General features: G+C 34.0%; 1 protein-coding gene and 1 pseudogene across 1 annotated transcript; both read left to right on the plus strand.

Moving 5' to 3' along the window:
* Positions 1-590: 590 nt before the first annotated feature.
* Positions 591-8,996, plus strand: LOC131843587 (serine protease snake-like). The gene is made up of 6 exons (XM_059192261.1): positions 591-681; positions 1,670-1,830; positions 2,865-3,059; positions 5,041-5,230; positions 6,748-6,908; positions 8,562-8,996. Exons 1-6 carry the CDS (start codon positions 591-593, stop codon positions 8,730-8,732), a joined length of 969 nt encoding a protein of 322 aa, XP_059048244.1. The 3' UTR covers positions 8,733-8,996.
* Positions 8,997-9,436: 440 nt separating this feature from the next.
* LOC131843588 (transmembrane protein 267-like) lies at positions 9,437-10,808 on the plus strand (annotated as a pseudogene).
* Positions 10,809-16,134: the final 5,326 nt, after the last annotated feature.

Raw genomic sequence — 16,134 nt, forward strand, 5'->3', positions numbered from 1 at the left:
ACTTAAACTTAAAAATGTAAAGTAATAATAAAATTATTTAAAAGAGCAACACGCAAATTTCTTGCTCGTTCTTCTTGTAGTCCGAGATCCCGCTGCAGAATCAGTGTACCCATCGAGTGTTTGCTGAAAACCAAATTTTTACACATATTTATCATTAGGAGAATTTATATCTACCAGGTTGCCTATCAAAATGTGGCCGCTTGTATTTTTAATTAAATTATTAATAATTCATAATCCGTAAGAAATTTCATTGACTTGTTTTTTCAGTAAAATGTCGTTCACTTTACGGCAACATCTATAAAGACTGTGAAAATTTTATATATTGTGATGAGACAGCTTTCCGAATGAGCGGTAGATTAAAAAAATGTAATGACTATTCAAAAGTAAGCTGAATGTAAGTTATTTGAATAAATGATTTTCTATTCTTATTCTTTATTCAAATTTTATGCAGTTTTGTTTCTTTTGTGAGAAATCTTTACCCTTCGTAAAGGGACCCGAAACAAATTTTTATACGGGGCCCGCCAAGCCACGCTACGCTTCTAGCATCGAATGAAAGGGGGACTACATGCTAATGGAATGCGTATGTTGAGATGGCAATACAATCTGCTAATGATATATCTTCCTTCAGTGGTCCACCAATTTCGAGCGTCGGTACAGACACAAGGAGAGTTAGCGAACGAAGTGAGTAATAAAATCGCTAACAAAATATATAATAGACATATTTACTTGTACTTCGCTGGAGTTTCGTAGGATGGAAGTATATTAATGTAGTATGTAAAATTAAGATTAGATATTATTTGAAAATTGTATGAGATGAAATGATGGGAAAATTTCATGTCATTGTCAGTTCGACGACAGAATCATGTTCTCGCTCTTTCACTTGATTCATTCATTTACCAGTTGAATTCTTCCAACTCGAGTTGGCAGAATTCAGCTCGAATTCACTGCAACTAGAGTTAGTAACTCGAGTTGGCACAACTTTAACTGGTATCATGGGTGTCACATGATGAGTTTCGTAGGAGGCCAGTGGACTATTTATGTAGTATGTAAAATTAAGATTAGGTATTTTTTTTTTCTTTTGTTTCCTCGTGTAATAAGTGTGTATGTATTAGTAAGTAGTTTGTAACTGTGTGTATTTGTATACAATCTTCCTAAGTGGACATATTGGCAGACTGTAAAGCTCACTTAGTGTGACGTAAATAAATAAATAATCTATACATATAAATAAAATTGGAGTGTCTGTTTGTAATATTGAAATAATCGTTTTTTACTACATGCATATGAATATAAATACTGTACATATACCAAAATAACATTTTTTACCATTTTTGTCTGTCTGTCTGTTTGTTCCGGCTGTTCTCTGAAATGGCTGAACCGATTTTGACGTAACTTTCATTTGCAGGTAGCTGATGTAATAAGGAGTAACTTAGGCTACTATTATTTTAAAAAAATGCTTCTATTTTAGAATATTAAAATTGAATTCCACGCGAACGAAGTCGCGGCGACAGCTATTTAAACATAATTTTCAACACATGCAGTAAAAAACGTTTATTTCAATATTACAAACAGACAGTTCAATTTTATTTATATGTATAGATTATATGTAATGACTGGTTGTACCAAAATGAATTAAAAAATTAATAATAAAAAAAAAAGCTTCTGTTTCTAGAGTGTGAGCAGTACAGCCGAGGTGTGACAGAGAAGATCGATTTTATAACGTTAATGACAAACCCTGAGATGATATCTATATCTTTACTAAAATGCAAGTATTCAGGAGTGGAACTCATTGTTGGGGGTGAGAGCTCTGACCAAGGGGAGTTTCCGCATATGGTAAGTCATTTATTTTTTATTTTTATTTTTTATTTATTTAATAAATGCGAAAGTAACTCTGTCTGTCTGTCGGACTTAACACCATGCGGCGTTTCACAGTCAACCATGAGTGGTGCAGAGAAAGATTGTTGGCGGTACTAATATAAATTTGTTAAAAAAAAAAAAGATATATATAAATATAAAGCAAAATATTTTAAATATAAATTTCAATAAAAATTAATAATAATAATAAACATCATATAAATAAATGTATAAATATAAACATAAATATATAAATATATTATATATAAATTCATAATTATCTTTTCATTTCAGTAGAGCCTCAATTTAAGAAAATATATATATGTGTTAGATTGAGTTAAAATATTTTTTCATTATTTACGCGGACGAAGTCGCGGGTAAAACGAAATTTCATTTATACATATAAATAAAATTGGAGCCTCTGTGTTAAACCTGATCGAGAATTTGAGGGATGGTTGATAGATATTTAATTATGTTTATGAAATAAAAAATACAATGTTGCGTTAATGTCTCTGTTAATTTTTGAATTTTATTCTTTTTTAACTTTCTTTTTTATTATGTTTTTACGAATATGGCAACGCACATATTTGTAGGCTGCCAGTTACACTTATATAGAAATTATACACTCTGTTTGTAATATTGAAATAATCATTTTTTACTACATGTATATGAATATAAATACGGTACATATACTAAAATAACATTTTTTACAATTTTCGTCTGTCTGTCTGTTTGTTTCGGCTAATCTCGGAAATGGCTGGTTGGAAAAATTTTGATAAGACTTTTTTTGGCAGGTAGCTGATGTTGTAACGAGTAACTTAGGCTACTTTTATTTTAGACAAATAAAGTTAAATTCCACGCGGACGAAGTCGCGGTAACGGCTAGTATAATAATATATTTATATAAGAGAATATTGAACACTAAACGACATGGAATTTTATATATTCGTATTATTTACTAGTGCAATGAAATCACATAAAATCAAAATGGTCTTCATTAATTTAAATGTTTAGGCAGCAATAGGTTTCACAAACTTCGACGACGGCTACAACTTCAGCTGTGGTGAAGCCCTCATCAGTCCTCGGTTCGTGCTGACAGCCGGCCACTGCACCCGAAATCTTCGAGCGAAGGATCCTGAGCCTGTCATCGTTAGGCTTGGAGACCAGAACATAGACCCTAGTGTCAGTGATGGAGCCAACCCAGTGGATGTACGTATATTACAATGAGGAACAAACTCATCATATCAGCCAGAATCATTGGTAATCAACGTCTATGTGACAGATTTGATCCATTGACTCTGTTTGTAACACAACTTTGTGTGTAACAATATATATATATATATACTAGCTGTCCCGGCAAACGTTTGTTTTGCCGTATAAATTAATAACGCTATAAAAAAATAGAGGTTGATGATAGAAGGGTGAAAATTACGATTGTATGTATTTTTGTATGTTGTATCATAAAAAACTAAAAATGCTGTCTAAAAAATAAAAAAATAAAATTTAGGGGTGGACTACCCCTAATATGAGGGATGAAAAATAGATGTTGGCCGATTCTCAGACCTACTCAATACGCTCACAAAATTTCATGAGAATCGGTCAAGCCGTTTCGGAGGAGTATGGGAACGAAAACTGTGACACGAGAATTTTATATATAAGATATATATATATATAAATAATAAAATGAATTAATTTAAATTAGGTATATATTTAATATAGATACGTGAACTGTCTTCGTTACACTACAATGAAATCAATTATATTAAAAATAGACAATTAAAAAGTTATATCATAGATAGGCTCTGCGGCGAGATATTGCATCTCTGTGCATTTTCTACCGCATATATCACGGGGAGTATTCTGAGGATTTGTTCGGATTAATACCAGCTGCTGAGTTTCACCACCGTACCACCCGCCAGAAACTGAAATACCATCCTGATCATCTGGATGAATGGCGGTCTTTCACTGTGCGGTTCTCTAGAAACTTTTTGCCTCGCACAACGGTTGTGGAATCACCTTCCAGCAATGGTATTTCCGAACTGATACGATATTAAAACCTTCAAGAAAAGAGCTTATTCCTTTTTAAAAGGCCGACAGCGTACTTGCAATTCCCCTTGTGGGTGCTCATGGGCGGCGGTAATCACTTACATCAACATGCTCGTTTTATATCGAATAAAATAAAAAAAAATCAAGAAAATGGGCTTTATTCAAATAATAAGATTATTTGAATATTTGTTTTACTGTTATTGTTGTATTTATATATATATTTATATTGTATATGTTGCGGGTGCTCATGGGTTCATTCCTCGCACGGTAATCCTCTATGTATAATATGTATTTATTTAAAAAAAATGTATCCATGTATTTATATCAGTTGTAGAGCCGCATGCTCGTTTTGTCCATGTCCGACCATAAATTACCGTGGGACTAGAACTGGTGTTAATTGTCCTGAAATATTATTATTATTATTTATATTGTTTTGTTTTATTTGTTTAATTAATTTGTCATACTAATTTTTCTAATCTACCACTCATTAGGAGAGCCTCCCTGAAAAATAACCTATTTAACTGACCTCATGCTCATCTTATCATCCTCCGCTGGTGCCCCGCCAGCGTAAACCGTTAGCGCAGGCGGGTGCACCATTCCATTACCTAAACATATAAATAAAATTGGATTGTCTGTTTGTAATATTGAAATAACCGTTTTTTACTACATGCATATGAATATAAATACGGTACATACACCAAAATAACATTTTTTACCAGTTTTGTCTGTCTGTCTGTTTGTTCCGGCTGTTCTCTGAAATGGCTGAACTGATTTTGACAGGACTTTTTTGGCAACTAGCTGACGTAATAAGGAGTAACTTAGGCTTCTTTTATTTTAGAAAAATAAAGTGAATTCCACGCGGACGAAGTCGCGAACACAGTTAGTAAGTTTATAAGTTCAGGCCCGTAGGTGTGGTATACGCCACAAAGTAAAAAAGTGTAAAAAACCAATAGCTGTGAAAATAAGATAACAATAATAGTATAATGTTACTCTTTCACGCAAAAACTACTAAACAGATTTTGATGAAACTTTACAGTAATATAGCTTATACATCAGAATAACATATAGGCTATAAATTTCACGCAGATGAAACCGAGGGCACAGTTAGTATGTATAATTATATCGATTGTTTATATTACATCAGGTTCCTATAAAGAGAATCCACAAACACCCCGACTACCGTCCGCCAGCGAGATACAACGATATCGCGTTGCTGGAACTAAACTTGGACGTGGAGATCGATTCAGACATACGGCCCGCCTGCTTGTGGCAGCAAAACGGATTCGGGGGTGAAACTAAAGCTATAGCTACCGGATGGGGAACTGTCAACCCTGGTAAGTAATTTAAAATAATTGAACTAATAATTATATCTTAGGACAATAATTTATAGAATAGAATAGAAAATAATTCATTCAAATAAACTTAATTTAAGCACTTTTGGACAGTCAACATTTTTTTAAATCTACCGCTTATTCGGAAAGCTGTCTCATCACAAGAAGAATAAGCAAGAAACTTGTGTGTTGCTCTTTTAAACAATCCTTGTAAGTTCACATTTTACAAGTCGAAACGTGTGAATACAAACTACCAACCAGCACTAATTTATTTAGGCTCAAATATAAAAACACAATAAGATTAAATCAGTCGTAGTGATAAGAGCAGACCAGTCCCTACAAGCAGCACTCGTTCACGAGTATGACGGATGAGTCAGCCATCACTGCGCTCGACCATATTTTAGGGAGCCCAATGACCCGGCCCACCACGCCGCCACATGTCTAGACATTTTAGTGAGCATGACTACTCATTCCACTCGACCACGTCACAGCTACAAAAATTACTATATGGTGGTAGTTACAGTATTCGCACTTTACATGAGGATGCATGCGGCAATCAATACAAAAGCCGCTATGCTATCATATATCAAGAAAGCAGTATGAACAATAAATTATAACGTTGTCCGCAAATAAACTTATACTTGCTATATATTGCTATCATCTATAAATTCATCTATCCTATAATAGGCTTTTTTACATAACATTTGTTTAATATAAGATTTGAATTGCCTCTCTGTAATATTTAGCGTAGACTCTGGCAGTTTATTATAGAATCTTACGCAATTACCATAAAATGAATTACTAACTTTGTGTAGACGGCATTTAGGTAAAATTAGCTTATTTTTATTGCGTAAGTTTCTACTTGTACAGTCTTTAAGTTTCTTGAAACTATCTAAGTTTTTCCTTGTATACATAATATTTTCATAAATGTACTGTGAGGCAACGGTGAGGATATTTGATTGTTTAAAGCATTGACGTAATGACTCTCTTGAACCCATACCATAAATAGAACGTATGGCTCTCTATTATAAAATAAATATAGTATTTACATCGGCAGCTTTACCCCATAGCAGTATGCCATATGACATAATGCTATGGAAATAACTAAAATATACAAGTTTTGCCATCGCCACGTCTGTTAATTGCCTTATCCTTCTAATTGCATAAGCAGCAGAACTAAGTCTACTGGCTAATTTTGAAATATGGGGCCCCCATTGTAACTTCGAGTCCACTGTATTCCTAAAAAAACTGTATCATCTACTACATACTATTACAAAATTTACTATTTCAAAAGAATATACCTAAATACGGTATATACACCAAAATAACATTTTTGTCTGTCTGTCTGTTTGTTCCGGCTAATCTCTGAAATGGCTGGACCGATTTTGACGGGACTTTTATTGGCAGGTAGCTGATGAAATAAGCAGTAACTTAGGCTACTTTTATTTTAGAAAAATAAACTTAAATTTCACGCGGACGAAGTCACGGGTGCAGCTAGTTATAAATAGCTTTCATTTCAGATATAAGAGAGGTAGCGAAAGATCTACAAAAGGTGTCGGTAAATCTGTTGAACAATACTGATTGTGCTAAACTGCTCGACACTAGACACTCTAACTTGAGGGGACTGTCGCTGTCGCAGATGTGCGCTGGTGAGCTCAGAGGAGGAAAGGACACCTGTCGGGTAATTAAATTCAGATGGCTGTATGGGCGCAATTCCCTTTCCCTTTCCGATAAAGGATAACCAGAACCAAAAAAAAAAAAATTAAGATAGATTATCTGTGTGATGAACATTTTTTGTGTTTTAGTAGTCTGTGCTGGATAGGAGCCAGCATCTTTTGTTGTAAAATATTAATTTTATTATTTTCGTGAATGGAGCCGTTATTTTTTATTTATTAATTAAATAAAAAATAGAGTATTTCAGTACTACTAATTTATTAAAACATTGGGGCCGTTGAAGTATTACGTAAGCACTATTGGGGCTTTGTTTTGCTTATTTTGGACGACATGGGGGTAGGGGAGTCTAGATGATGATTACGTCATCGATAGTATTTACTTTTTGTTACCCTCACGTTGTTTTACTAAATAATAATAATAATAATCTCAGGACAATTCACACAGCGCCATCTAGACCCAAGTTAAGCTAGCTAGAGCTTGTGTTATGGGTACTAGACAACTGATATAAATACATAGATTTTTTTTTTCGTAAATACCTACATATTATACATAGAAAATACCCAGACCGATACAAACAATTATACTCATGAATACAAATGTTTGTGCCGTGCGAGGAATTGAACCCGCGACGTAAAGCGTTGTGCTAGACCGCTAGACCACCGAGGTCGTCTAAAAAAACAATACATTAATTGAAAAATGTTTACCTAAGCATAGTGGGGAGGGGTAAGAGCTTTGTTTACTTTTGCTGACAAGGAGGATGGGGGGTAAATGACTGTAATAAATCTGCTTACGTAATACTTGAACGGCCCCAATGTTTTAATAAATGTACTGAAATTCATTTTAATTTTTATTTATTTATTTTATTTCCACACTTTTGTTTTTACGCGGCTTTTAACTTTATACGTGACATGTTGGTTCATTAAACGGATACTCCTGTTCCTGATTGTAGCCATGAACAATTCTAGCAATGTCCCATGTCAGGTTGCCCTACACGCGGTTCCACCTGGAAACCATCGTGATAAATTCCTGGTGAATTTACAACGTCGTACTAACTGACCTGACCACATAATCATGATTCTCCACTGGTGTCCCGCCAGCGTATACTGTTAGGGGACGTCCATAAATTACGTGAGGTGTTTTTTTAATTTTCTGTGCCTCCCTCCCCCCTGGTGAGATGTCGTGGAATTTTATTCAACCCCCCCCCCCCCCCCCATTCCCCAATCTCACATGAGCTTTTTCAAAATGTGGGTTTCTTACGTAAACGCGTAGGATTGTTATTGTGAAAAGAAAAAAAAATTGATCGTAATTTTATTTACGACTAGTTAATCAATATTGCTGAGAGTTATAAGTGTAATAAGCCTGTACAATCTCGATTAAATGGACCAAAATAGTATAATTTCTTTTGTTTCAATCAGAAAAAAAAATTTCGTGACATTTGCCGAGACCCTCTCTCTCTCCAACGTAAGATTAGATGAGATATGAGTCGACTCCCTCATCCCAATAAACATCTCATGTAATTTACGGATGCCCTCTTAGCGTAGACGAGTGCACCATTCCATTAACATCCGCAGAAATAACCTATTACACGTCATTTCTAATCTTGACATTGGCAGAGAAGCAGAAAGAAGAAGAACACAACATGTATTTTTTTTCATTTCAGGCTAATTCCGGATCTCCCTTACAAATACCTTCGAAAGACAAACAATGCATCTTTCATATTATTGGCATCACGTCGTTTGGTGAACAGTGTGCTAACGGACCGCCAGCCGTCTACACCAGAATATCAAGCTATTTAGACTGGATCGAGGGCATTGTGTGGCCTGGAGAATAAATATCCATACTTAATTATTATTAATTAATTGAATACTTTTTTATATATATTCTTTTTTTATTTACACCAATATTAATTGTCCTAGCAAGCTATATAGACTGGATTTAAGAGATTGTGTGGTCTGGAGAATAAATATTATATTAATACTTAATTTTTTTTATACCACGTAGTTGGCAAAAAAGCATACGGCACATCTGATGCTAAACGGTTACCGTAGCCTATGGACGTACTAAATTATTATTAATTAATGAAATTTTCTGATTATATTAGAAAAAATCACGACATTGTATTATGTGCCAATATTGAGTTCTTACCCGTGATTCGTGATCATTGCAGTTGAAACACTGCCAAAATATCAGAAACTCAATGAAAACAAATAAAACATGGTAAAATCCTGTGATTTTACCTATATGTATAAATAATGAACGCGTCAAATTAAAACAGTGTATTTCTGAACGAAAATAAAATGGAACTGAGTCTGCTGTCATTGTCATAAAATGTCAAATTCAAATCGATGTATTGATATGTTTTGATATCAAGTTTAAACTATTATTATTTCATCTCATCGCGATTTGTAATAATAAATTAAAATAATACAATTAAACTTGAAATATTGATAGAAAACAATAATTAGATATTTAAAATACTAAATATGACCATTCTGATCGTCTGAACGGTGCCACATACTGTAAATAAGGATAAAAATGAAAACCCCAGTGGTGTTGAGTTTGTCCATTTTTGTCACTGCTATTATTGGTGATTATATTGTTTCAAATACAAAATTTTCACAATCACTAGTGTTCAGAGCTTGCGCCGACAGTGCTGTGCACGCAACCATAGGTTTACTGTCGTCAATACTATTTTTCACCCACGAAAATGTAAAGGACACAATGTACTTTTTTAACATTGCTTTTTGCACTTTCCTCTCGTCTTTCATTGATATTGATCATTTGTTTGTTGCCGGATCTTTGCAGTGGAAGGTAATTATATTATTTTCATGTGTAGATATTTGGTATATATATATTTATACTAGCTGACCTATGCGACTTCTTCTGCATCACATTTATCATTATATATCGCCTAATAATATTTTTTAAATTATAGGCTATTATATTCTGATGTGTAGGCTATGTTACTGTAAAGTTTCATCAAAATCCGTTGAGTAGTTTTTATGTGAAAAGTAACAAACTCCCATCCATACTCACAAACTTTTGCATTTATAATATTAGTAAAATGTAATAATGCTGGTCAATTCACACATCATCATGTAGTCCTAAACTAAGCAGAGCTTGGTATAAACATGGTATAAAACAAAGTCCCTATGTATGCTTAAATCTTTAAAACTATGCAACAGATTTTAATCGATAGAGTGATTCAAAAAAGGAAGGATAGTACATGTATTATATATATATTATATATATAATACATGTACACCCATGCAAAGCCGGGGTGAGTAGTTAGTTTTTTTTTATAATCGTAAGCACCTGCCTATGTTAACAATATATGCTAGAGGGATACCAGTGGAGTATGATTAAATGACCATGAGGTCACGTCAATTTACCCATCATGATTAAATAACTAGGAATTATACTGTTTTATATTTATATATAAATGTATTTCTATACTATATCAAAAGCGCTTCACAATAATGGAAACACTTATTTGTAATAAATGATTTAAAAATTCTATTTGGCAACATCATCTATTTAATAAAATATTATTTTCCGACCTAACAAACCTCAGCCATCGAGGAATTTCAAACTTCGACATTTAAATCTTTTGGCTGGCGATCACTATAATCCTTCTATTATACAGTTGTATGTATAAAAAAATAAATATATACATTCTTCCTAAGTGGACACCATAGCCTACACCAGCCATCACATCAGTGTGGTAAATAACCGAAATAAATCTTTGGTTATACCCATATGGCCACATAAACCATTGATACAAACATCTGTATCTCTTCAGTGATGAAGTGTTTTACCCAATGGATTTTTAATTATATTATCCAATTATTGGAAACCAAGCTTATATAATAAGCATGCTGTTATAGATTATAAGTCACTCGTGTAAAGTTATAGTTTATATATTTATATCATTATGAAATAATAAACATTTTTAATTATAGTTAGGGACCTATCTATAAATTAGATAACATTTTTTTTTAATTTATTTATTTATATATATAGCTTACAATTTAATACATTAATCAACAGTACATATCTAGAGAAAGCCAATAACAGGTTTTATCCCCATCTACTCCCACTCTTATAATAGTTGGCTTTTTTTATAGATATAATTATATCTATCTATATATATAATTCGTCCGCGTGGAGTTGAACTTTATTTTTCTAAAATAAAAGTAGTCTAAATTACTCCTTATTACATCAGCTACCTGCCAATAAAAGTCCTGCCAAAATCGGTCTAGCCATGTCAGAGATTAGACGGAACAAACAGACAGACAGACAACAATTGTAAAAAACGTTATTTTGGTGTATGTACCGTATTTATGTATGCATGTAGTTAAAAACGATTATTTCAATATTACCAACAGACACTCCAGTTTTATTTATATGTTTAGGTAATGCAATGGTGCACCCGCCTGCGCCAACGGTTTACGCTGGCGGGGCACCAGTGGAGAAAGATAAGATGAGCATGAGGTCAGGTCAGTTAGCTCATCGTGACAAATTCACTAGGAATTTATCACGATGGTTTCCAGGGAGATCAACATGACATGGTACATTGCCTTAACTCAATAAGAATACTCAATCCACTTTCCCTCGTCCTCGAGGAATAGTGAACCTTGACAAATTAAAGAAAAAAATTTAATAATCTAACTAAAAAAAACCAAAGACAATTTTCATAATTCTAGCTTCAAAATGACCTGGGAAGTGAAATTTCTTTGAATGTCTCTATTTTATATCACGCCATAAAGGTAGCATTTTTATCTTTGAATGACATATTTATTTAATTTATTTATATAACAGTTACTTAAAAAATAAATTTCAAGTTTCTAGCTTTAGAAATGATAAACTATACAACATATATAACTATATGATATTAAAAAAAATAAAAACTATGCTTCCATATAGTTTTCAACCTTTCATATCTGTCTTTTCAATACCTTACAACCCTTTTTCGCATTAAAAAGTAAGCCCTTTCTCAGGCTATCTGTGTATCAAATTTAGTATATAGCGCCCGGTATAAAAAAATAAATATTGCGCGACTATGGTGTGACCAGGTCGTACACTTCAGCCATCACATCAGGGATGGTGACGTGGTCGTGTGGTTATACCCATATGGTAGGTACAGGACGGGAGTCGGTATCCTTTAATGTGTTTTATCATTTATTATGGCCTCTTAGATCTCATTATCATTGTTGTTTAACAATAGTGAACATTATAACTATATTTATATATTGTAACAAAAATAATAAACATTTTTAATTATAGTTAGACGATTCAATTGATATTAAAGTATTTAAAATACTTTTTGGTACTTTTAATCATCTTAATAATGATCTAGATAAGCCATATATATCATATTACTATTGAAATACTTTATTTAAATTATTAACCTATATATATAACACGAATAATTTTATGGCTAAAATAAAGGTATTTACTCTCTCGACGTTTCGACTAGGTTGCATCTAGTGTGTGTGACCGGAGTAACAGCGATGTCAATGTAGATAGGTGACAGCAGTTTTTTCTTCATCTACCGTCACTAGATTGTTTAACGAAAGTTCGCGACACACAGCACTCACGGTATCCGTACACTTATTGACTATTGATGCTACTGAACTTTGCTTGAATTTATTTATGACTGGATTCCACGCAGATGATAATTTTAAGCCATCCTCTCTGTTGAAATTGGGATGTTTTTTAATTTCAATCGCCTCCCGGACCATTCGTGGGTAATAGTGGCGATCAGTAGAGAGGACCTTAGGCGCATGTAGTTCAATCCAGTGATTTGTTCCTGCGTTCAGTAGATGATCGGCAATCGCTGATTTGTGTGGTTGTCGATTTTTAACCGCTGCGATGTGCTCTTTGACTCTCTCGGCTATTGATCGCTTTGTTTGGCCAATATAAGAGCTACCACAACTACAGTCAATTTTGTAGACACCTGGAGCTTCATAAGGTAGCTTATCCTTTGGTGAACGTAAATTGTTCGTTACTTTTGAGGGCGGATAATATACAGTCTTAATGGAGTATTTATTTAGTGCTGTTCCAATTTTGTCCGTTATTCCTCTTAAGTAAGTCATGTACGCTGGCTGTCTGTTCACTTCCGGTTTTTAGATTTTGTTACGCGCTTATTTTGCCTTCTACTCTTTATGTAACCATTTTTCTTGAGTACTTCTTGAACGTGGGATAGTTCTTGTTCCACAAATTCAGGGGCACAGAGATCTTGCGCTCTGTTACTCCAGTCAGCTCGTGACCACGGCTAGTGCAACCTAGTCGAAACGTCGAGAGAGGTAAATACCTTTATTTGCCATAAAATTATTCGTGTTAAGACCCGGTTAATAATTTAAATAATGTATATTAAACACGAAAGTTTAAAATTAACTATTGAAATACTGTTTACAGAAAGACTGTTTATGGGCCCTGCGGTTTCACCCGCGTGATATTTATAGCCTATATCTTTTGATGTATAATCTATATTACTATAAAGTTGCATTAAAATCCGTTCAGTAGTTTTTATTGAAAGAATAACAAACATCCATAACCTTCCGCGTTTATAATATAATTAAAATAGATAAATTAGATATTTACCAATTTTTTTATGGATGATTATGGAATGGTGCACCCGTCTGCGCTAACGGTTTACGCCAGCGAGGCACCAGTGGAGGACGATAATATGGGCATGAGGTTAGGTTACTTAGTACATCCATCGTGACAAATTCACCAGGAATTTGTTTAGTTTCTATGGGGAACTATGTGGAGGTCAACATGACGTTGTACATTGCTAGCGATGGAGTTATTACTTCACATTACTAACAACCTTTTTTCCTACTACTATTGTGCTGGCTTGCATTCCTTATTCCCAAGTATCCGAATATTAAACTAGCGGTGCCATCTATGCGCTAATACAAGAAACCTTTTATCCCACATCGACTCACAGTGGCTCTACACGTGACAGGCACTTTCAATACGCAACAGAACTTCTTTGCGTCGAGATGCGGTAATGGCGGCAATGTTTCAATTTAAATAACAATATACTAATAACAGTTTGTGCTAGGCTAGCCCTTAGGCAGTGAAAAGTGTGGTCAAGCTTTGGAAAGCAAGCTTCGGCATCAGTTCCAGTGAAATCAAGCCTTCAAGAGATCGCCCCAGCCATCAACTGTGAGTCATTCCTTATTTCTACCTTATGCAAGCTAGCCATTGTACGCATCCCTACTTAACCTCATCTCAAAACTGAGCTATCTTCTTTTTACCCCCCACCCTGGTCGGGTTCCAGGTTCTAAACGGAGGCAATCCATTCCAGGCCCGACCAACTATATTTACCGATTACAAATATATATACAGATATAAAATAGAAATAATCTTTATTCAAATAAACTCATTACAACCATTTTTAAATAGTCAATTTTTATTCTACCACTCATTCGGAACGCAGATTCATCATAAGAACAATGAGCAAGAAACTTGTGTGTTGTTCTTTTTAATAGATCTTATTTTAAATAAATAATACACAATAACAAGGAAGAGGCGTGCGATAATCAACATAGAAATCGCTACGCACTCATTCTTAGTGCAATCAGATAAATTTGGATTTTTAGTTTTTCTATAAAAATGTTATGGTATCGACGGCTGATCGGTCTGATCTAGCGGTTTAGCACACCACTTTACTTCTGATGGTCGGGGGTTCGATTCCTCGCACGGTACAAACATTTGTATTCATGAGTATGTTTGTTTGTATCGGTCTTATTTGTATCTACGTATATTAAGTATGTATTTACAAAAACTATTTATGTGTACATACCTATATATCAGTAATCTAGTCCCCATAACACAAGCTCTGCTTAGCTTGGGACTAGATGGCGCTGTGTGAATTGTGCAGAGATATTGTTGACATATAGCAAAATGAAGGTATAGAAAAATTTGTACCTACAAACAAAAGAAACTTAGGTAAGTCACCAAGGAGTAAACGGACCAGAAGTAACCTGACATTGAGGGTGACGCAGCTGGAGTCGAGTCACAACGTGAGTTTCAATGCGTTCGTGTCCCGGGTCCCTACCAACATGCTCCCACCTTCATGAAGAAGGACTACTGGCCGAAAGGGGTGGTGTATCGGCGCTACTGCAGCAGATTGCCGTCGACAGTACTATACTAGCTGACCCGCCCAACTTCGTCTGGATCATTCTCACATGACACTTGTTATTTTTCGCCTAATTTACATAATATTTTTAAAATTACAGCCTATATGTTATTCTGATGTATAAGCTATATTACTGTAGCTTCATTAAAATCCGTTCAGTAGTTTTTGCGTGAAAGAGTAACAAACATCCATCCATAATTACAAACTTTCGCGTTTATAATATTAATAATATTATTATTAGAATATAATAGAATAGAATTATTCTATTCTATTCTATTCTAAATTTATTATTACACATAAGGTATTCATAACGTTTAGTCTGACATAAATGAATAAAAATATTTACATATAGGTACTTTATATAATTGTATACAAAATATATTAACTACATACTAACTGTGCACGCAACTTCGTCCGCGAGGAATTTAACTTCATTTTTCTAAAATAAAAGTAGCCTAAGTTACTCCTTATTACATCAGCTACCTGCCAATAAAAGTCCCGTCATTTCAGAGATTAGCCGGAACAAACAGACAGACAAAAATTGTAATAAAATATTATTTTGTTGTATGTACCGTATTTATATTCATATGCATGTATTAAAAAACGGTTATTTCAATATTACAAACAGATACTCCAATTTTATTTATATATATATATATATATATATATATATATATATATATATATAGATATGTATACATTTAACAGTTCACAGTTCTAATCCTTATTTTAAAAGTAACCCGTTCCGGTTTCACATGCATGTATTACAAACCATAGAACTTCTCGGCTAGTTCTATACTATAACACGCATGTATTATACAAATAAACCTTTCTCTTGAATCGCTCTATAATTGCTGAAAACTGCATTGAAATCTGTTGCATAATTTAAGAGATGTAAGTAAACAGACAGCGACGTCGATTTTTTAGGGATGATGGTGAAATGTTTTACACTCCTGTGCTCGGTATATGTTGGTGGTAGCACCAGTGGAGAATGGATAGGATAGTGAAAATTTAAATGTTAAAGAGCAAGGGCTGACATTAGCCTCCAGTAATGTTTTTGCTCGAATTGGGGATGAGTCTA

This window comes from Achroia grisella, unplaced genomic scaffold, assembly GCF_030625045.1.
Source record: "Achroia grisella isolate CSIRO2021 unplaced genomic scaffold, CSIRO_AGI_Agris_v1 utg32193, whole genome shotgun sequence".
Lineage (NCBI taxonomy): Eukaryota > Metazoa > Arthropoda > Insecta > Lepidoptera > Pyralidae > Achroia > Achroia grisella.